The sequence below is a fragment of the Sinohyriopsis cumingii genome, chromosome 8 (genome assembly GCF_028554795.1).
Source record: "Sinohyriopsis cumingii isolate HCF-2022 chromosome 8, ASM2855479v2, whole genome shotgun sequence".
NCBI lineage: Eukaryota > Metazoa > Mollusca > Bivalvia > Unionida > Unionidae > Sinohyriopsis > Sinohyriopsis cumingii.
Genome location: NC_142968.1, coordinates 98503251 through 98525129, shown reverse-complemented (window position 1 = coordinate 98525129; position 21879 = coordinate 98503251). Strand labels below are relative to the sequence as shown.

Here is a 21879-nt window from a genome sequence, read left to right as displayed (position 1 = left end):
CGCCAGTACCTACGGTTGGGGTGCCCACCTGTTGCCGGACTTCGCTACAGTCAGCGGCACGTGGGAGCCAGGGGAGAGGCCTCTCCACATCAACCTTTTAGAAATGAGGGTTGTCATCAATGCCTTTCATTACTGGAAGGATCAACTCTCAGGAAAAACTGTCCTCATCATGTCAGACAACTCTTTGGTGGTGACTTACCTCCTCAAACAAGGGGGCACCAAATCACCAGACCTGTGCATTCTGATCTGGCAGTTTCTACGTTGGTATGACAACCTCCACATCAACGTACAAATCAGACACATTCCCGGCAGACTCAATGTCTTGACCGACACTCTATCAAGGAAAGGTCAAGTCATTCACACGGAATGGTCACTACATCAATCAGTCTTTCTTCGGATTTGCACACTTTGGGGGCATCCGATGATCGATCTTTTTGCGACAAGGTGGAATTGCAAGTTGCCCACCTTCGTCTCTCCGGTTCCAGACCCAGAGGCTCGGGCCATAGAGGCTCTGTCAATCAGCTGTGAGGGTTTGTGGGCATTCGCCTACCCTCCCACGGTTTTGGTACCGAAAATAATCCAGAGGTTAAGTGGTCAGAACTGTCGGATGATTCTGATTGTCCCTCTCAGATGGAACAAGTCCTGGGTCACCGATCTTCTCAATCTAGTGATAGATCTACCCAGGAAGATTCCAACCAGCCCAAATCTTCTCAAACAACCACGGTCACAGGTGTTCCACCCCTGCCTGGACCGTCTTCTTCTTCACGCTTAAGGCTCTTGTCCGGGCAGCCTTGCGAGACAAACAATTTGAACCTTCGATTGTGGAGAGAATCTCAAGAGCAAGAAGGCCCTCCACTCTGAAGGCTTACGAGGGAAAGTGGCATGTTTTCAGGGACTGGTGTCATATCAATAACATCGTCCCTTTGAGTGTCTCAATCCCTCAACTGGCCGACTTTTTTCTCTGGCTTTTCGAGGAGAAACAGTTGGCCCCAATTACTATCAAAGGCTACTGCTCCATGATATCAGACACATTCCGCCATCATGGTAGATGTGATATTGGGCATAACAAAGATCTATTAGATCTTTTAGCCAATTTTGATTTCAATCGACCAAAATCCCTCACCCTGTTTCCAAAATGGAATCTGTCCTGGGTTTTAACATGGCTCAATTCAGACAAATTTGAACCTTTAGCCCACACTTCGTTAAAGCTACTATCATACAAAACATGTTTCTTGATAGCCTTAGCTTCAGCATGCAGAGTGAGCGAGTTACATGTCCTTTCCAGTGACCCGAACTTTCGTCAGTTCAGATCAGATGGTTCGGTGGTCCTCCTGACGCAACCAGGCTTTGTAGCCAAAAATAGGTTACCGTCCATTGGCAATCAAAGAATCATCATTCGCTCGCTCTCTTCCATAGATAAGTCAAGAGCAGCAGCCATGCAAGATCCTGTTCGTGCACTCAAGCACTATTTAAAACGCACAGAGGCGTGTCGGGACACACGTAAGCGCCTCTTTCTTCCGGTCAAAGCTGGTAAACGGGATATCACCCCTCAAGTCCTTGCTTGATGGCTGAAGTGGGTTATACGCTCAGCGTACTCTAGGTCTCACAAGATCAGAGTCGCCTCATGAAGATTACGGCTCATGAGATTAGAGCAATCTCGGCGAGCCTGGCATTCGAACGCAATGTTTCGATCCGAGATATAATAGAAGCTGTTGGCTGGCATGCAGAGTCAACCTTCTCCAGTTTTTATCTCAGAGATTTGGCTTCGCAGAGGCAAACCTTGAATCTGGTAGGTCCGGTGTCGGCAGCCCAGATGACCACCAGACCCATTTAAAACAATCAGCACAGCCTATCAGCTTCGCTGGATTCGCCAGTGAAATTTCGTAGGTATATAGGGGTCACATATAGGCTGTGTTGCTGATGAAATTAGGAGAACGGGTTATCGTTCAAATGGGGAATCCAGCCATCATTCCCTAGAAGGTACCCGGAGTGGAGGTAGGATGCTCAGCATTCCCTCCTCCTATTACTTATTCTCCTAACGTTAATGTGATCGGGGAACATATTTGAAGGAGAAAGCAAATTTTTAGTAGATTGTGTTTCTCCGAGAATACTTACCCAATCACATTACTTAAAAACCCTCCCAACCACCCCACTATGCAAGCATCCTCGTATAATATATATTGCTCAGCTTAAACAACTAGTGACACCTGGTGGTGGCAAGGGGAGGTAAGGGGCAAGAGTTATTGCCCTTTGGTCTATATGAGATAGACCGAAAAGATGAATTTTCGTCTTTTAGTAGGGCTGGATTCGAGAGGTAGCAGGCTTATATCCCTAACGTTAATGTGATTGGGTAAGTATTCTTGGAGAAACACAATTTCCTAAAAATTTGCTTTCTCCACAAAGGTGTGCAGATGACTTTGCTGGTGTAGTTTTACATCCTCTTTGTGTTATCCATGTCCAGGCCAGAATTTTTGTGTGTGTCCTAGTTGTGTCTTTTTTGCTTGTAGCATTTTGATAATTTCTTTTTTTGTAAATAAGAAATAAGGTCGATACAAGACTAGAAATAACAGTATGAGGTTTATAGTTTACTTCTGCAGGTGATACAAATTCTTACTTGCCTTACAAATTTAGAGATTGTCTCAAGCTACCATATATATTTATAATTTGTTCTTCCATGTGTAGTTACTCAGTATCCACTGCACATCATGTTCTTTTGATCAAAGGACCAAAGAGCTTTCCAACCATTTTGTGTCAGTTCTTTCGATTCTAATAATTGATTATCAAACCAACATTGGTAAATATGTGCAACATAGCAGTTCCTTTTACATTACTGGCAGTTATGATGGCATTTACAGATGTGTTGAGATTGTTTTTAAAAAAGTACTGTTGTTTATATTATTTAAATTCCTTGATGGATTCTCTTCACATTTGGGGTGAATCATTATGAAGCAAAGATAACTTATTCTGAGATATGCTTTCTCATCCATTTGACCTATGGGTCGCGGCCACAAGGTTCTTAGCAGTGGAGCATCGACTCTTCATGCAGTTCCTGACCTTCATCCAGATATATTTTCAGACTGTATGTAAATTAGCAGTAGGAGATGTAAAATATCTTGGGTTATTTGTAGTTTAGAGGTCATGATCACTAAGAGTTAAATTTGTTATGTGATAGATGAGGCAATAATTTTTTTCCTTCATTTTGTTTATGTTTCGTTCTGTCAGATTTACCTTAAGGATTGCGCTCATGAATACAATTTAGTTATTATAAGAATTTATATTCTGTTGTCTTTTTATATTTAAAAAAAGCAGATTTTACTTTGTGTATTTCCAGTTATTTATTAAAGATAACCAAGCTGGAGATGAGGTAACACAAGTGGACTATCTTGGTTTTGTAGGATCCCTCCGGAATGCAACAAATATGTCAGATTTTAAAAGGGTATGTGTTCTAACAAAGATTGTAACTTAGGTTATTGTACAGAACTTTGTTTTTCAGACAGGTAGACGCATCATGTTACTAACACCTTTACTTGTACATTTTCATTTTACACAAATTTGCTGATATAGCATCTAAGAAACAAGCTTGAATTATACACCCGATGATTTGGATTATTTTGAATTACTCTCTAGAAATGAAAGAGAGAAATAAAGAACATGTTATATATTATTATTTTTAGAAGTAATGCAGAAATTACTGTAACACAATTTATTGAAATAGGAATAAAAAATTATGGATTTGAACTTCTTACACTGCTCTATACATTCTTCCCAAGCTAAGCAATTTTAGCTCTTTGTCAAAATGTTTTCATGAGAGTTGTTACAAGTGTATGCTCTTAAAATAAGAAACAAAAAAGAGTGAAAAGCAACAAGCCCTGTATAATTCAACAATTAATTTATTTTCTTTGAATACAAAGAGAAATGAACAAAAGATATTACAGTATTGTGAATTAAATCCCAGCGTAATCCAAGAATTACAGACACAGGTCCTAATGACTTTAATTTCTGAATAATCTGTAGTAGAAACCCAAATTAAGTCCAAAACGGAAGGTGTTGATGTGTCTGTGATAATCTGTTTAATGCTAAAGTGCAAACAGTCTTTTGTTGGATCACAGTACATGTAATACAGTCTGAGACTATATCCTTTTCTTTATATTTCACTATAAATCCAATTCTCCATTTCCAAGAATATTATCAGAACACTGTTCTTTTTTCAGAGAAAATTCACTTGAATAATTTGAAGAAATAAATTCCACCCCAAATGAACTACTGGTCACAACAAATACAAATTGATTCTGCTAGATCTTAAGCATATCTTAAGCATGAATGAATATTTTGTTCCAGTAACAAGATTATATCGTCTTCAACTTGACCTCAGATCACAATAAACATTTTCTAAAAACTACCTAATGGGAAAATAACCTTCTAAAAACTACCTAATGGGAAAATAACCTTCTAAAAACTACCTAATGGGAAAATAACCTTCTAAAAACTACCTAATGGGAAAATAACCTTCTAAAATGTTCTTGATGTTGCCCTCAAAAAATATTAGCTATAATTAGCAGTCTGGTGGTAAAATTATAATATATAAGCTGGACAATGTCAGGTGCACCAGGTAAATTGTAAGGGAATCCCAGTAACCAAGGCCCAGACCCAAATAAACATATTTACTGCTATTAATAATGATCCTGATAATAAACCCATACACACAGAGAATATTTTAGCCATGTATTAGTTGTTTGCAGAATAAAAACAAAAAATAAAAAATAAAATAATTCAAGTTGAGTAGAAAATAAACTTGATTTTGGACAAGGTTAAGTGCAAAATTCAATGTCCCATTACAATGGCATATAATAAAATATTTTTTTTATGGAAGAAACTAACTAACAAACCATGCAAATTAAATATATATAACAGAGTATTGGATTACATTTTTTATACAGTCCTTATCCTCATCATCCAAACCATTTTAAGTCTATGACCAGAAGAGCTTATGGGACGGGCTATTGTCTGTAATCTATTACTGATGTCTGACGTCCTTCTATCCATTAGCACAAGTTTGATATTGCTACTCTTCATCAGGTACCTGGAGAAACTTTAGATACCCTGTGTTCACAAGGTCTAGTTGGTCAAAAATGGAAATGGTGTTGCTCAGACATACAATGTGGCCATATCAGCCATCTTGAAAATTTGTCCACTAGTCCTCAGAAACAGATCATCACATCAAGTTGAGGTTTTAGCTAAAAGACTTCCATGGTGTTTATTTAGTCTCATATGAAAATAGTTGCAATAGAATGTCCTTGGTAGTCATATTGAAAATCTTATCATGACTCCTTATAAAAAGAAAGTCATATTGGTGCAGGGTGTTCACCAGAAGACTTCTTATGATGTCTAGTTAGTCCAAAATGAAAATGGTTATATTTGTACATCCAATATGGCTGCCATAGAGACATGTTGAAAATCTTGTAATTGCTATTCTCCAAGATTGGATGGTCATATCAATGTTGGGTTTTCAGAGCAAAACTTTTTATGTCTACTTGGTCCAAAATGAAAATGATGCCCATCTGACATCAAATATAGCCACTTTAGCTGCCATCTTGAAGAGTTTGTTATCTCTACTCCACCTAAACGGATGGCCATATCAACATGAGATTTTCATTGAAAGACTACTTATGATGTTATTATTAGTAATAAATGAAAATATTACCAGTCTGTTATCCACTATGACAACCATAGCAGCCATCTTGAAAATATTTCTATTGATACTCCTTCTAAAAGGAAAGTCATATTGACATAGGGTTTTCACCAGAAGACAAATTATGGTATTTGATTGATCCTTAATGAAAATGTTGCCAATTTGACCTCAACATACGGCTGCCACAATGAACATATTAAATTTTTGTCACTAATTCTCCTGAGTGGATGCTTACATCATGATGGCATTTTCACCAAAAGTCTGCTGGTGGTGCTTAGTTTGCCCTTATTAAAATTGGTGCTGATCATACATCCAGTGTTGCTGGCATAGTGGCTAATTTGAAAATCACATACCTTGAGAATATTAGAGATAGTTTCAACACTTTGCAGTTAGTACGATGAAATGGTCTTATTTTGAATTTCTGGAAATTCTTTTGGACAGTAGTAGAGCACAAGTCCCTTTTTAAACCTGGTTTATGGGGACATATCCATATAAGGACATCCAGAGGATAGCTTGTTTGTAATTTCATTGTATGGAGATGATCTGGTGTGATTAAAATCAAGATCTCTGACATATTAGATTGCTGAAAGGAACCAATTAAAATTCACCTTCTTGTACCCTTGGGAATGAGAGTAAACTTAATTTTTAATGGCCTGCAAAATAAAGTGTTGCATATCGTGTTAGAAATGGATATTGCTGGTAGTGCTTTGTTTTGAATTACATTTTTCAAATTCAAAAATATGAAACCTATGATAGATCTATTTTATTTATTAGTATAGTGTGATTTTTAACTTGTTTGTTTTTGAATATATATAAAAATCTCGCAAAATTTAGTCAGATCTCTTAAAATACTGTGAATTAGTTAAATATGAGAATCAAATTTCACTTCAGTCACACTTTCATGGGTTGTATTTTGCCCAGATGATTCTTGAATTAATTGAATTGAAAGTATACACTGAAGATGTACTATCAGATCAGATTATAGACCTCTACCTTTAAGCCAATGTGGATTACTTTCATGTGTGAAAGTATCTCTTTGGGCAAACAAAATTAAAGTAGGCTTCAGGAAAGTGAGATTGATATGACGATTGCTTATTCAGCAGAAATATATATATATGGTGCACTTGCTGAGTGGAATAATGAATATAGTATTTGTGATCAGCAGAATGAAAAGTTAATTGAAACTTTGTATTCTTGAAACAACTAATAATTCAAGTAATAGCTTTCACTTTAATTTTAATATTCAGTCAGTATGGAACACTGGCCAACAGTACATAATACAGTGCCTTTGGGATCATATGTATTATGTTGGATATTTTAATCAATAAGCAGCTACTAACATTATTTAAGGAAATGTGTGCTTAAAAATGGTGCAAACTATAATTAACATTTTATTTTCTGGAACTGTAATGCTTTTATGTTCTTCAGATGTTTGTAAATTATTAAGATTGTATTAGGTTTTTGTGAGTGTTATTATCAATGGATATAACATGTGCTTTGCGATGTAAAGAAGGATAATATTACCATGGCATCAAATAGAGTTGTTACGTTAGCATGGAATGTTCAAGTTGGTATTTAAAGAAACAAACAAGAGATACTCTTCTGCATCATATGGTGGAAAACGTGAACTTTGAATATCTGCTTGGTCCTTATCAGTCTGATTAGAAAGGTGATCTCCGACATAAAGGAAACTGATTAACACTAATATAAGGTCATGTTCTGTCTAACTTTTGATTCACCACTCGAGTTACAGCTTTCACATTTATGAGATTGAACAATTTGATTCAGAACATATTGTTTGCAATGATAACTCTCCCTAACATGACATGTGGCACATTATTAGATAGGTTACTTTACAAAAGCAGGCCAGGAATTCCACACATCATTCAAATATGAAATTGTATCATTGCCTGGCAGTTCTGCTTATTGTTGTTAGATACCAATTTTAGTTGGATTGGGTTTGTGACTTAAAATTTGTGATCTAGCTTTCCCCAAAAAGCGATGAAAATTGGTACCCCATGAATTTAAAATAATTGACAGTACTTTATCAAAATTCACACTCCTAGTACTCTAAAATTATCACACAATTTATTATGTACATATTTATCTGTTATCCTGACAAGTTAACATCTGGATTGATCAACCTCTTTAAATCACTCCAAGCTACCAGATATGGAATTTTAAAGCTCTCTTGGCATATGATGCTAGCATGCAATGGGTCTAGATTACAGTTGATTTTCTATTTACTTCTTGTTTCATTTCAGGTGGCAGGAAAGAAAGGGGAAAGCCACTGACATGATGTTGATTAACTTGTGAAAGTCAGAATTGTATGAAATAAAATGATACACATTACAATACTACCTTGATTTATCCTTTACCAGTTATCCTAAACATAGTCATTCCTTGCTATAATGCTGTTCAGGGGAGTATACTATGCTATTGTGAGTCTGTTTTATATTGAGTACCATATTATGGTTCGACTGTCATATATTGGGTTACAACATATAGAAGGAAAAAAGGTTACAAGTATAATTGGATCCATGGTCATATCTGTCTTGTATTTGTGACTGTGTTATACAGAGATGCTTTACAGTGAGGGAATGCCGTACAATGTATCCTGTCAGTAACAGCCACAAATAGGAAAAGGTTGCAATGAATGCAGATTCACTTTTCAGATCCAGAAACAATACTATGCAGCAAATATTATTGCTATTATTCATAATGTTATTATTATTTCAGGCAATCAGCTTAATTTCTATTGAAACAATTTATAGTATAACCTTGCCATTTATAAATTCTGATGTTTCATTCATATATTTCCTCAAGCCTTCCCTCTGTCTATTTTTCATAAGTACATCTTTGCTTATATATACATTATGGAGGTAGCTAGTTCAGCTGCTTGTATATTGCACAAGGAGTCATGTGCCTCATAAGTAAAGACTTGGACCAAATAATATAGAAAGTGTTAACCCAATGATTGATGGCTAATCTTTATTGTAAGACTTGTGATGCCTATTAAGTTGAAACACTGTTCACATATTTTTAATAATGTATGTGCACAAGTTTTTGTCCTCAGTTCTGTATTATTGCTCAGTTTGGGATAGCATTCCTTGAACATTTTGAACCAACAGAATATCTTATTTGAAATGGTGACTAGTATTGGTCTATTATCAATTCTTGGACTAAAATCAGAAACCAAATGTCTGTTAATATTTTCATCTTAAACATAGATGGATATTTAATTAAACTTTGGTATGTACATGGTGACTATCTTATTCTTTTTTTTTCTTCCTGGGCCACACTTCATTTTGCACTTATGGTTTATATAGATATTTCCACACTGTTATAATACTTTAGTTAGTTGTTTATTTACAATAATTACAGTGTTTGAAAGCAGTATGTATTTTTTTTACATTATAAACAATATGTTGGAAGAGCTTACCGCAATCTTGATCCCAATATTATTATTATGCAGTAAACATTGATAAAAATTGTTGATAAGGCTAAATGTTATAACAGCCTAATTTTGAGTAAAATGTTGTCTATTTTTCTGATGAATATATCTAATATGCTTCCAACCCTCCACCCTTTCCCCCAAAGACTGACAACTTAACTCAAATATTGATCACAGCAATAATTTTCTAACCAGTGTTGTTGTGGCATTATTACAGTTCTTTCAATAACAGTGAAGAGATTATCCACTTAAAAGTGATACTGACCGAATGACTATGTATGGTATGCAGTTTAAGGCATGTTTTTACACGAGTTCAAATGACATGAAGCACTGTGATATGCTTGAGATATTGCTTCATACAATAAGAAACTACTGTTACATTATGAAATACCTGTTTATTCGCTGTGGAAAGGACGTTATCATTTAATAAAGAAAAATGTTCAGATGTTCTGTCCTCTCATTACCATATTGTACCAATCTGAACACTGTTTAAATGAGTGAGATCTCTATCATCTCATTCACATTTTTACCCACTCTGAACTGCAGTTAAAATGAGAGAAACCTATCCTCACGTTCACATTTTTTACCAACCGCTCTAGATTTAGAGCATCTGCCTCGGATGTGGGAGGTCACGGGTTCAAACCATGGCTGAGTCATACCAAAGACTTAATAAAATAGTACTAGCAGCGGCCTTGCTTGGCACTCAGCATAAAGAGGTTAGTGTTAGGACTGGTCGGCCTGGTGTCAGGATAATGTTACTGGGTGGGACATCATGCTACATGTCTGCGGCATGGTGCCTCAGTGCTAGACATCTCTATCAGCTGCCACACTGCAGACATCATAGTGATATGACTTAAAATTTTTTAAAGCTACGTTAAAAATTCAAAATCACAAATCAAACCATTTTTTACCACACTGAATAGCGTTTTAAATGAGAGAAGGTTCTGTCCTTTCATTCTGATTTTTACTTCACTGAATTCAGTTCAATTTATGGGGTTCCAATTTTCATGCATTTTGTGCTTGTGCTATGAACCACAGATTTAAAAACCAAGTGAAAAGATAGACGTACAGAGACATGTCCACATATATTTTAAATGCTGACAAAATGTTCCTGTTATTGCAAACAACAGAAAATGACCCACCCATCCCTCATACACAGTATTTGAGGTCTTGAAAGCCTTATTATGTACATTACATAACTGCTTGTAAGTCAAGTCCAAGTGCAGACATCAACCTTGATTTACTGTTACATAATGCACAGGCAGATCAGACTCTTTATTCTTTTTTCTGCTAAATCATTCATTTAGGTGCTGTCTTGAACATTTTAATATTGTAACATGCAATACAGCAGCACAAAATTCTTGTGCATAGAATAAGAAACTGCATATTCTAATGACACAATTCTTCCTTAGAAATTTAATTGATAAAAGAATTAATTGAATGTGAAGAAACAAGTACTTTGATTGTTCACACAAAGGTTTCTTTCTAAAGCTGGTACAAATTTGTTGTTACACATAACATCAAGATAACAATTTTTACACATATTTTTTCTTCAGATCACAATAGAGTATTTAATATTATACCAAAACATGTATAAAACAAAATATGATAATAATTGTGTATTTAATTTACAATTAACCATTTATGAGGATACTGCATTACTCTTTGTGGTATGGTGATATTATATTGTCCAGTATGATATAAGGATACTGTATTGCCCAATGTGATATTAGGATTCTATATTTTACAATATGGCAGAAGTATACCACTTTTTTCATCTGGCATGAAGCTGCTTTATTGTCAAATACGATAAGAGGATAATAAACTGACCCATGCAGTGCACTACATTATCCCAGTGTATGAGGGAACTATATTGGTCCATGAAGTACGAGGACAGTGCAGTGTCCCATGAGATATGAGGATAATGCAGTATCCAATGCAGAAAGAGGTCACTACAGTTTTTGACAATTTATGATGATGCTATCTTGCTGCATGGGGTATGAGATAATGCATTCTCCCATGAGGTATAAGATAATGCATAGTCCCATGAGGTATGAGATAATGCATAGTTCCTCGAGGTATGAGATAATGCATAGTACCATGATGTATGATCAACCACTTCGGTGGCCTAGTTGTTAGAGCATCCATCTTGGATGCGGGAGGTCATGGGTTCGATCCCCGGTTGAGTCATACCAAAGACTTAATAAAAATGGTACTAACAGCTGCCTTGCTTGGTGCTCAGCATTAAGAGGTTAGTGTTAGGATTGGTTAGCCTGGTGTCAGGATAATGTGACTGGGTGGGACATCATGCTACATGTCTGCGGCATGATGTCCCAGTGCTAGACATCACTATAAACTGTCACACTGTAGACATTGTAGCAATATGATTGAATTTTTTTTAAAGCTGCCTTAAAAATCCAAATCACACACAGATGATGTATAATCAGAATGCATTGTCTCATGCTGTTTGATGGCACTGCACTATCCCATAATGTATGAGGATAATGCAGTGTCCCATGAGGTCAAAGAATAATATTTTATCCCATATTGTATGAAGATAATGCAATGTCCCAGGAGGTAAAAAAATAATGCATTGTCCAATGTGGTATGAGGATAATGCAGTGTCCCATGAGGTAAAAGAATAATACATTGTCCCATATGGTATGAGGATAATGCAGTGTCCCATGAGGTCAAAGAATAATATATTGTCCCATATGGTTATGATGATAATGCAGTGTTCCATGAAGTTAAAGAATAATATATTGTCCCATATGGTATGATGATAATGCAGTGTCCCATGAGGTCAAAGAATAATATATTGTCCCATATGGTATGATGATAATGCAGTGTCCCATGAGGTCAAAGAATAATATATTGTCCCATATGGTATGATGATAATGCAGTGTCCCATGAGGTCAAAGAATAATACATTGACCCATATGGTATGAGGATAATGCAGTGTTCCATGAGGTTAAAGAATAATACATTGTCCCATATGGTATGAGGATAATGCAGTGGTCAAAGAATAATGTTTCTTTTGCATGTGGTATGAGGATAATGCAGTGTTTCTTGAGGTCAAAGAATGTTTGTCCCATGTTGTATAAGGATAATGCAGCATCCCATGAGGTCAGAAAATAATGCATTGTCCCATGTGGTATGAGAAGAATGTATTGTCCCACATGGCATGAGGATAATGCATATTTTCATTTTGTATTAAGATGCTGCATTGTCCAGTATATTATTAAAAGGTCCACACTGTTAAAGTATTGGCTTTGGGTTATGTATGTGTAATGCAATTTTTCTGTATTATTTTTCTGATGATAGGCAGTGGTGATTTGTTAACATATTTTTCTATCCTATCCCAATTTGTCTGTAATTGTAATCAGAATATTAATTTTGCTTTTAACATACAGGCAGTATGTATGACATCTTCAGCTTGTTAAATACAGACAGCAGATATTTCTTCTTCAGCTTGCTGCATGCTGGCAGTATGTATGATTTCAGCTTGTAATATACAGACAACATATATGAGATCTTCAGCTGGGTACATAAAGATAGCATGCATGACTTCTTCAGCTTGTTACATGCAGGCTGTATTATATGACTTCTCCATATATAATTTACTTCTTCAGCTTCTTATATACAGACAGCATGTATAAATTATTTGGGTATTTGCAATTCAACAGAAAAAAATTATGTACAGAATTCTCATACTGGACAAAACATTAAACTGTTAATTTAAAAGCTGTTCACTTTTTTATTCCAGATGTATACAAATTATTAAGAGAATAATTTCATGCTGTATACCTTGTATACAGGTTTGATTTCATTCATAGCTACAATATTGCCAGGTTAAAAAAATAAAGTTTAATAAAGCAAACCTATATTCTTATTTTGTGATGATCTTTTCTTTACATTCATTTTACTTACGAAGTTTGATTGAAGTCATTGATAACATGTAGACATTTTAATGTACATACTCACTTATAAGTTGAGTCCAACTGCATACAACATAGACACTGAACTACTGCTACAGTGTGCAAGCAGATCTGGGTCTGGGAAGTTTGTATGGAGTAATAAGCAGAACAAACAACATAGACTCTGATCTACTGGCAAGTTATGCAAAAGTGGGTCAGGGTCTATGATAATTGTAGTTTGGCTCAAGTTATAAGCAAGTACAATGAAAATAGTACTGCTTGGAGATTCAGTATGGCTGCTGCAGTTGCCATCTTGGACATATCTCTACTCCTTCTTGCATGGATGGTCATATCATTGAGATTTCCATCTTTACTAGCCAAGGTTCCTATAGGATAACCCCTATCTACATCTTGGCACATCAACAGATATTTCTGTGAATTTCATTGGATGTCGAGGCAAGCCACTGCATCCAATCCAAATTAAGCTGTTCAGATTTGAACATTGTTCCTGTATGATCGAGATAAGGGGAGCACACACAACTTGAATGGACTGATAAAAAAGCAATTTTTCACTGCTAGTCCATGTTTGTACAAATACCTTTCACTCATTTACACCTGTAATGGCTTACATCTGGTATGTTGACATACTTTCAGTGTTAAACTTACAAACTATCCTTTTTGAGTCAATTGCCTCCACCATTTTCAGCTGATGTACAATGCACCGCTGTTAATGGTTAGTTGGCATTACTTATGAAGGGTGGCAACTCATGAAATCCAATAGATGTCACTAAGACAAAGTACTAAAATATTGGTCGATCCACCAAGCTGTAGATTATCATATCGGAACCTTGGCTAGTGAAGATGTGGGGTTTCACTAAAAGACTATTGTCTTTTGGTCATAGATGAAAATGATGCAAATCTGACTTCCAGTACAGCTACCAGATCAGCCATCTTGAAAATCTTCTTATTGCTACTCCTGGACAGAAAGTCATATCGATGTGGGGTTTTCACCTGAAGACTTCTTGTGGCATCTAGTTGGTCTTAAATAAAACATTGTGGTAATCTGATATCCAAATAAAGTCACCACAATGGCAATTTTTAAAATATTATCACTACTTCTAGATGGAAAATCATATATACATAGCTTTTTAAACTGAAGATTACTTATGATGTCTAGTTGGTCCTAAATGAAATGGTGCTATTCTGACATCCAGGTATGTCCACCATGGCAACCATCTTGAAAATCTTGTAATTGTCAATCCTTTTAAATGGAAAGTCATGTCAGCATGTGGTTTTCACCAGGAAGCTAATTATGATGTATAGTTATTCCTAAATGAAAATGTGCTGATTTGAGCTTAAATGAGGTTGCCACAATTAAAATATCTCAAACCCAGATGATATGGTGGAAATTTGTAGTAAAAGAAAGTTTCACAATTAAGAACATGAAAATTACATAAATGTTTTGACCAGAATCGTTACTATACACACTAAATCTGCATTCATTATTAATTGGTTGGCTCTTTCTCTCACTCTGTCAGTATATGTTAATTTTCTTGGATTCCAACCACAGAGACAAGAGTGTTTGATGTGACAAACCAGGAAATTCTTTATAATGAAGGCACTACTTTGCAAAGAGCGAAACTCAGAACATTTTCACTAGATTGTGGTGGTGTGTGTGTGTGTGTGTGTGTACTGTATATATTGAGTAGAAAATGATAGTTGTCCATGATCTTTATTTTTATTCAAAACATTCACAGTTTAAAGCAATCTTCCTTTCTTGGCAAAGAATTGTCCGGATTTTAGACGTACTTCCGGAACCTGTCAAAACGTATCACGCAGTTGATTCTTATGACAAAACACAATGAGTATACTTCCGGTTGACTCGAGAGTAAAATGATGCTCTCCAAGTTTACTAAATAAATTATGGACCCTGTGCAATGGCAGGGACGCCAAAAGTTGTTAAAACATGTGATCGATCAGATAAATCTCCCAGTAGTTCCGGTAGCGATTCAAGTAGCACGAGTGAAGAGGAACGGCTGCGGAGACTGTTCCAAAGTTGTGATGCAGATGGAGATGGCTTATTGGACGGGTATACCTGTTGATGATGCTTTTTCGCACACGTCCATCAGAAAGCTTGTACATGAAACAGGGGACTATTTCCTAATTTTATCCGTTTTATTGCCAAAAGAAAGAGTTACAGATACTTTCTTTTTAAAAATTTTTAAGGACTATTTCCAGCAACTTCTCTTTCAGTAGATACTTTGAAAAAATTATAATGAATGTTCCGATGCAGCAACTTTTCATCGAGTTTGTTTATTAGTCCATTGTAGTCTCTCACACATTCCTTTCCTTCTACGTTAGTAAGCTACGTGACACTAACTCGGGTAATATTATTAGCCATTGGGGTGGGGGAGTTTGCACCGATTTATAGATAGTTGTAGAAAAGATTCAGTCATTACTAGACATTCAGTAGACTGAATTACAGAACCAACGAAAATGAACAGGAACAATCCAAAACAAACTGGAAGCTGACAAAGTTATAAAACAATGATAAAAATAACAAACTGGAACCGAATCAGACCTGACCAAAATAACAGTTTTATAAGGAGCAAAAAGTCGAATTGTTTTATTTTAAACTATAGTGTGCCACAAGTACCTGGTTGTCAACAAACATAACTTGTACACTAAATGAAAGCTATTGATAATTTAAATGGTCTGTTTCTTTCCTGTACAAAATATTTGAAATTCATTATCACATACAATCAGGGATTAATTTTGACTTTAATGATTTATTTACAATTTAAGCAATAAAAAGATATAAGACAAAGCATAATTGATTAGCTTGCTTCCAGAAATTACTTACACTTGCATCAGTCTCAATTTCAGTGATAACTATCTGTGGTTGTTTTGTATATTTATAACATCTGTATTGTTTTAACATACATTTGTTTACTACAGGTAACCTATTTTATAACAGAATTGCAACAGACTGATCTCAGTATGATTACATACAACTGTGCAATTAAACCTTTACATGATATAAGCACGTTTGGAGACCATTACTGCTTTCTTATGGAAGCGCTATTGGACACCGCCATTTGATTTGTTTGGATGCCATGCACCAACTGCATGAAAGCATGTTTTGGCACATACAGCAGACATAAGCCATTTTTAGTTAGGTTTCATACCACCACCTTTAGAGAAAAACCCCTGTCATTTGACCCTTGACCCCAAAATTTCACGAGTCAGAATGAAAATCTCGAGTCAAACTAAATTCTTGAGAGTCAGTTCTTTTGGACAGTCATGAGCTGTGATTTCTTATTATTGGTGGAAACAAATGATGGTTTATTGTCTAGTGCTGAATAATGAGAAATACATCTACAGTATTTTGTTAGAAATATACAATCTCATTTTTGTAAAAGTGTTTCTCTTTCTAACTGTATGTTACTGTGTGTATATTTTGTATATAAAACAATTGTTTTACACTTTATTATTATTTTAACTTTTCAGCATATTCTGTTATCAACTGTTCAAATCATTTTATATGCAAAAATATACCCATACAACTATGAAGGTTATATATTATTCAGATATCAAGGATATCAGACAGAATTGTCAGTTCACTTTTACACTCATCCTTAAATTTTCTAACAAATTTCGAAGATTGACTCCACCTCCTCAGAGCTGACACTGTCTTTCAGTTTCTTTCGACTCTTAGGGTCAGAAAATTAATCACCGCCAGGTCATTTCAGAGACAGAAAAGATACTTCTTTGCCCCATTGTGATTTTAAAGTTCAGATGTATGCACTGAGTGTTATGTCCATTCAGTATTTTTCTAAATGATCCATTAATTTAAATGTTCGAGGTTTTAAATGTTTTGCCAATTTAAGCAAATTAATTGCTAATACAACATAATTCCATATCAAAACTAGCTTAGCAAGAAGCCATATATTCCCATTTTGTCTAACTCATTATTAAAATCAAACAGATGCTGATATATTTATCAGAAATGAATCCAGTGAAGTCATAAATGATTCCAAATTTTTAAACATCCCACTAAATGAAGCAACTTGCCAGTAAAATAGTTAAAGTTGGTTCACTTCCGTTGACAACCGGATTCACGAGCTGACATAATTATATGCTCCAGTTCTGAGCAATTGATTATAATCTGATGTCCAAACATACCACTGCTGATGTTTGATCAAAAGGCAGTCCATTCATGTCATAATATTTTCCTCTTCCTCGATCATAAACTTCAAACATAATATCAAAACAATCCAACCCAAGTCAGCTGAATCTAAGCCTGACTACAGTGAACAGTTAACTCCACCCAGTTCATGTATATCTTCCATTGGTGCGATACTGTTGTCCGTCAAGAGCTATTGTCAAGCAGATGTCAATCCGTGTCTCCTACATTAAATTTGTTATAGGCAGCATACTGTTAGTATGAAACTAAGCTGGAAGCAAATCAGTGGTAATTTAGATTGATATTCCAGCCCAAATCTATATGTGTCAAAAAGATGCACAAGTCAAAATTTCTGTGCATCAAAAATGGCTAATTTTTAAATTCCTTGTGTCAAAACCCAAGTGTACACATCTGTTGAAAACCCTGATAATTGTAATTGCTATTTAAGATGTAGTAAAAATAGGAGTCCCACCATCAAAAGTTGAAGTCCCTTCTTTCCTACAGAATCAACACAGACGTGAGTGCATCTTTTTTTAGATGAAGAGGTTTTTGTAATGTAATCACTCACTTTAGTATAGCTTCATTACAACAGTTCATTGACAGGATTGCAAATTTATATTTTATTTATTTGTCTATGTCCTTGTAGTAATTTTAAGCAATGGTTAAATAGTATCTGATTTGTTGTTTTTTCCCGTATTTTCGCAAATATGTGTCAAGTCGGAAAACAGCTTAGACCTTAAAGCGCATTTCACGAATTCCACAACATAGCATTGTCCTATACATTTCTGGCCAACATAATTTGCATTTTAAAGTTAAATCTTTAATAATATAATACCTTGTCTTTGCTTTCAATGATTTGTATATTTTTCTGAAAATATTTGCCCAACAATTTATGAAAACAGACAATCTAATAAACTGGTACATCCCAAACTTAGCTAAGTCGGCCACTATTTCACGTTAGGCCTACTGGTTCACTTACAGTTTCAAACTAATTTTATGACGAAATAGTGTACAAAAGGAAGTTAATATATATCCAGATCACCAATTCTGATCTTAAAACACATGTTTGTATGTTTTATCATCAAAGGATATCATGCAGGAAATTGATACTTGCTACCTTACTCGGAAAAGGGTTAATGGTCAATCAGCTATCAAAACATATGCTTGTGAATGGGCAAGATTTTGTTGGTTTGTTAACGTAATTGATATCAAAACTAGGCCTAGCTACTGATGTCTTGATGAGTACATTTCGCTACAACACTAAAACTAACCGGGCTAAGGTGAGGGGCATTTTGAAAAAGTATGGTCAGTCAATGTACCTCTTAAATAGCCCTTGTTCATCCATCAGAGTGATACTGAATTTTGTTAATCCAAGTAAGGACTTATTCCAAACACTAAGCTAGGCATCACACACTTTCCTTCACTTAGCTACTGTCCTATCTGAACTATGTTTCTCTAGCAGTTTTAGCACTCTTCTGAATCTCGTTACAATCTTCGTAAGTTTGCCGTTTAACTCAAAAATACTTAGTATCCAAATTTACGAATGGCATTTTCTTTAAGTCTCAAAATCTCTTGATTCTGAGGTCACGTGCACTACTTTTTCCGATACATTTGTAAATGAACACAATAACAAAATCTAAAGTTGTTTATTTGATGCACTTTTATAAATGACCGCATTTACATCTCTGGGTCTTTCTGACTCTGAATTCAATCACTATAAATTACAGTACATTTTCGCATCCGGCCACCAGTCAAAGCCTTAGAACTTGCTGCCCAGTTATTGCATCATGTTCTTTTTGATGTACTCGTATAATGGCAACATGTATGTACATCAAGGGGTCTTTCAGTCACTGAATTCTGTCATTGTAAATATCAGCACAGCTAATTGATCAACACATTTTCCCACAAAGCAGGTGGCTGAAGCAGGACTGGCAGTCTTTGAATTTTGCCGTACACCTATTACATGCATACGGAGGACTCCCGCCTCAGTGATTTTCTGCGTCCCATATAAAAAATTGGCGTCCAAATACGCGTAATTAAGTGTTTCCGAGATCTCTGTAGTATGTAATCTGTTATTTAAAGTACTGGCCAGGGTTTGATTCTTGTCTCTCTATATGGAGGTCACAGATTTTGTCCAGTACTTTCTTGAGTTTGGATGATTAGATCTCTGACTCTGAAGGCATCAGTAAGTTAGATATGCTCTGACGTAGATGGAGGCCACACAGACTCTGTATAATTTAAGGATGGCTATGGTTGGTCACACAGCTTTACTGACTTGAGTAAGTTCTAATGATTTTAAAGCAAATAAAAAATTCTTTAGTGAAATATAATTATAGAAGTAAAGGCGTCATGTTATCGGGCGAAGTGGGTGATTAAGTCGCCTAAAAAATTTAAACTTTGCCTTCCTATGTTAGGAAAGCGGCTTCAGCCTGTGATATGGGGAAATAGAGGGCAGAATTCAACTTAGAGAATGAAAACAACACACAGACAGATGCACACACACACACACACACACACACACACACACATATATATATATATATATATATATATATATATATATATATATATATATATATATATATATATATATATATATATATATATTGCATTTCTTACTTTGCTTCCACTTGTTTGAGAAGCCCTAAGTGGCCCAGTGGTCTAAAGTGCTCACCGTTACAGATCACTACCATCTCACTTCTGTCTGTGTGGCTTCAAGTCTCTGGTTAGTCCAATGTGGGTATGTGAGGAAGCTTGCCAGTAGCTTCTTGTGGGTTGGTTCTTTCAGGGGTTTTCCCTGGTTCTTCCTCCACCATTTATACTGGCTGCCATGTATTGCTTATATTGTGCTGAAAAATGGCATTAAAACCCTACTACAATAACAGCAGCTCCCACTTCTCCCTGTTCAGCTCTCACTTCTCCTTGTTCTGCCCAACAGAAGTCAGTTCTCCACGAAATTCAAGTCTTACAAGTGTAAAGATCAGATTTTACTAATAAACCTGTCAATAGATAACATGTACATAAAAAGGTAAAAGGTTAAAACAAATTGCTGAACTTAACATACTACATTGCTATAATATTTACAGACAGGTCTATTCTTGTAGAATCATTTAGGAAGCAGATGTTCTCTTTTTAGCACACTGCATTCAGTGGTTTTGGCACATTTATGTTGAAATACTACACAGTAACAAATGCAATGAAGTAAAGGATTAAGTGAGAGCATTATTAGAACAGCTGTATTAAAAAAAATTGCTGAACTTAACATACTACATTGCTGTAATATTTACAGACTGGTCTATTCTTGTAGAATCATTTAGGAAGCAGATGTTCTCTTTTTAGCACACTGCATTCAGTGGTTTTGGCACATTTATGTTGAAATACTACACAGTAACAAATGCAATGAAGTAAAGGATTAAGTGAGAGCATTATTAGAACAGCTGTATTAAGAATCTCTTACAACAACTTCCATAATCTTCATATTGCATTTTAAATTTCATTTTGATTTTATTGTTCTTTGACATCTCTTGGATGTACCATTGATATTTTATATGAAAATAAAAATGGTCATTTGTATCTTTCCTTGGAAATTTTGTGAGAATAGGATTTTATTATGTGAGTAGTGAGTCCAAGGAGCAAGTATCACATCGATTATCCAATTGTTGGATAGTATTTATGTCTCTTGCCTATATTTTATGTATAGTTGTATACCTCTCCTTCAGTAACTCAAGCACAACGGGGTCAAAAAATATAGACTGCACTGTAAACGAGGGCATGAATGACCAAGAAACCTCCCAAACAAAACCACTAGACCTCCAGACAGTGTGGGGTGGGGTGGGAATAGGGCTGTATATGACTCAATCCTCATTTTATAATCACATAGAGGATAATTGTCAATAAAGTGCTTTTTCTAATGACATTTGTTATTTGGTATAAATTTAGTTTCAAAATGTTCAACAGCTGAAAGATCGTTAACATTATTCCAAAGGGTCTTCGCAAAAAACTATGTGTTCATGAAAACATTTGTGCTTTGCGTCACTGCTTTTTGTTTTGTTGATTAGTCTGGTTCTCTGAGTGGCATTTAATAGGGTAGTATGAAGCGTGGAGTCTAAGAATCAAGGAACTAGACTAATTGTTGATACTCCAGCAAACAAGAGTCCTTTTTTTAAAAAACTGCTACATTTATTACATGAGACAATCGTCCATGTCGAAATTCAATTTTTGTACTGTTCAGTTAGCAAAATATTAATGCCATGATTTCATTGCAAGTAATAGTGAAACTTCTCATCCTTGAGGATAACTTGTTTCCCTTACAATGGTCTGTATCTGTGAAAAAAGTTGTTTATTTATGAAGTATTCATTTTGCTTGGTTGTCTTGCTATCTTTGATCACAGTTTTGCTTGAGTAGGTTAATTTAATGTAGTTTAATTATATTATGTACAAAGTAACATATACATGTATAATACTGTTTGAGTGATAAGTGAAATAACTTCACCCGACATACGACTGGGTCTGCAAGATATTAAGCATGTAGGATTTTCGCATGACTGTTAACTTTTCTTTTAATCCACCTCCTTTATTTGATTCAAAAGACATAGTGTGATAATATGAAGGAAGCCATCTTTTAATTAATTGC

At 35.4% G+C, this 21879-nt stretch overlaps 2 protein-coding genes across 3 annotated transcripts in view; both read left to right on the top strand.

Moving 5' to 3' along the window:
• The window catches only part of LOC149794216 (thioredoxin-like protein 1), a 39154-nt gene extending 31110 nt beyond the window's left edge, over nucleotides 1–8044 (top strand). Inside the window, exons 8-9 of the mRNA XM_089968328.1 lie at nucleotides 3332–3436; nucleotides 7954–8044. Of these exons, the coding sequence (XP_089824454.1) occupies nucleotides 3332–3436; nucleotides 7954–7983 (135 nt within the window). The 3' untranslated portion in view covers nucleotides 7984–8044. The remainder of the gene's footprint in view (nucleotides 1–3331; nucleotides 3437–7953) is intronic.
• A 6893-nt stretch (nucleotides 8045–14937) lies between these two features.
• The window catches only part of LOC149794215 (colorectal mutant cancer protein-like), an 89336-nt gene continuing 82394 nt past the window's right edge, over nucleotides 14938–21879 (top strand). For both annotated transcript variants that reach the window (XM_089968327.1, XM_089968326.1), the window contains exon 1: nucleotides 14938–15149. In XM_089968327.1, coding sequence (XP_089824453.1) covers nucleotides 14998–15149 — 152 coding nt within the window. In that variant the 5' untranslated portion in view covers nucleotides 14938–14997. The remainder of the gene's footprint in view (nucleotides 15150–21879) is intronic.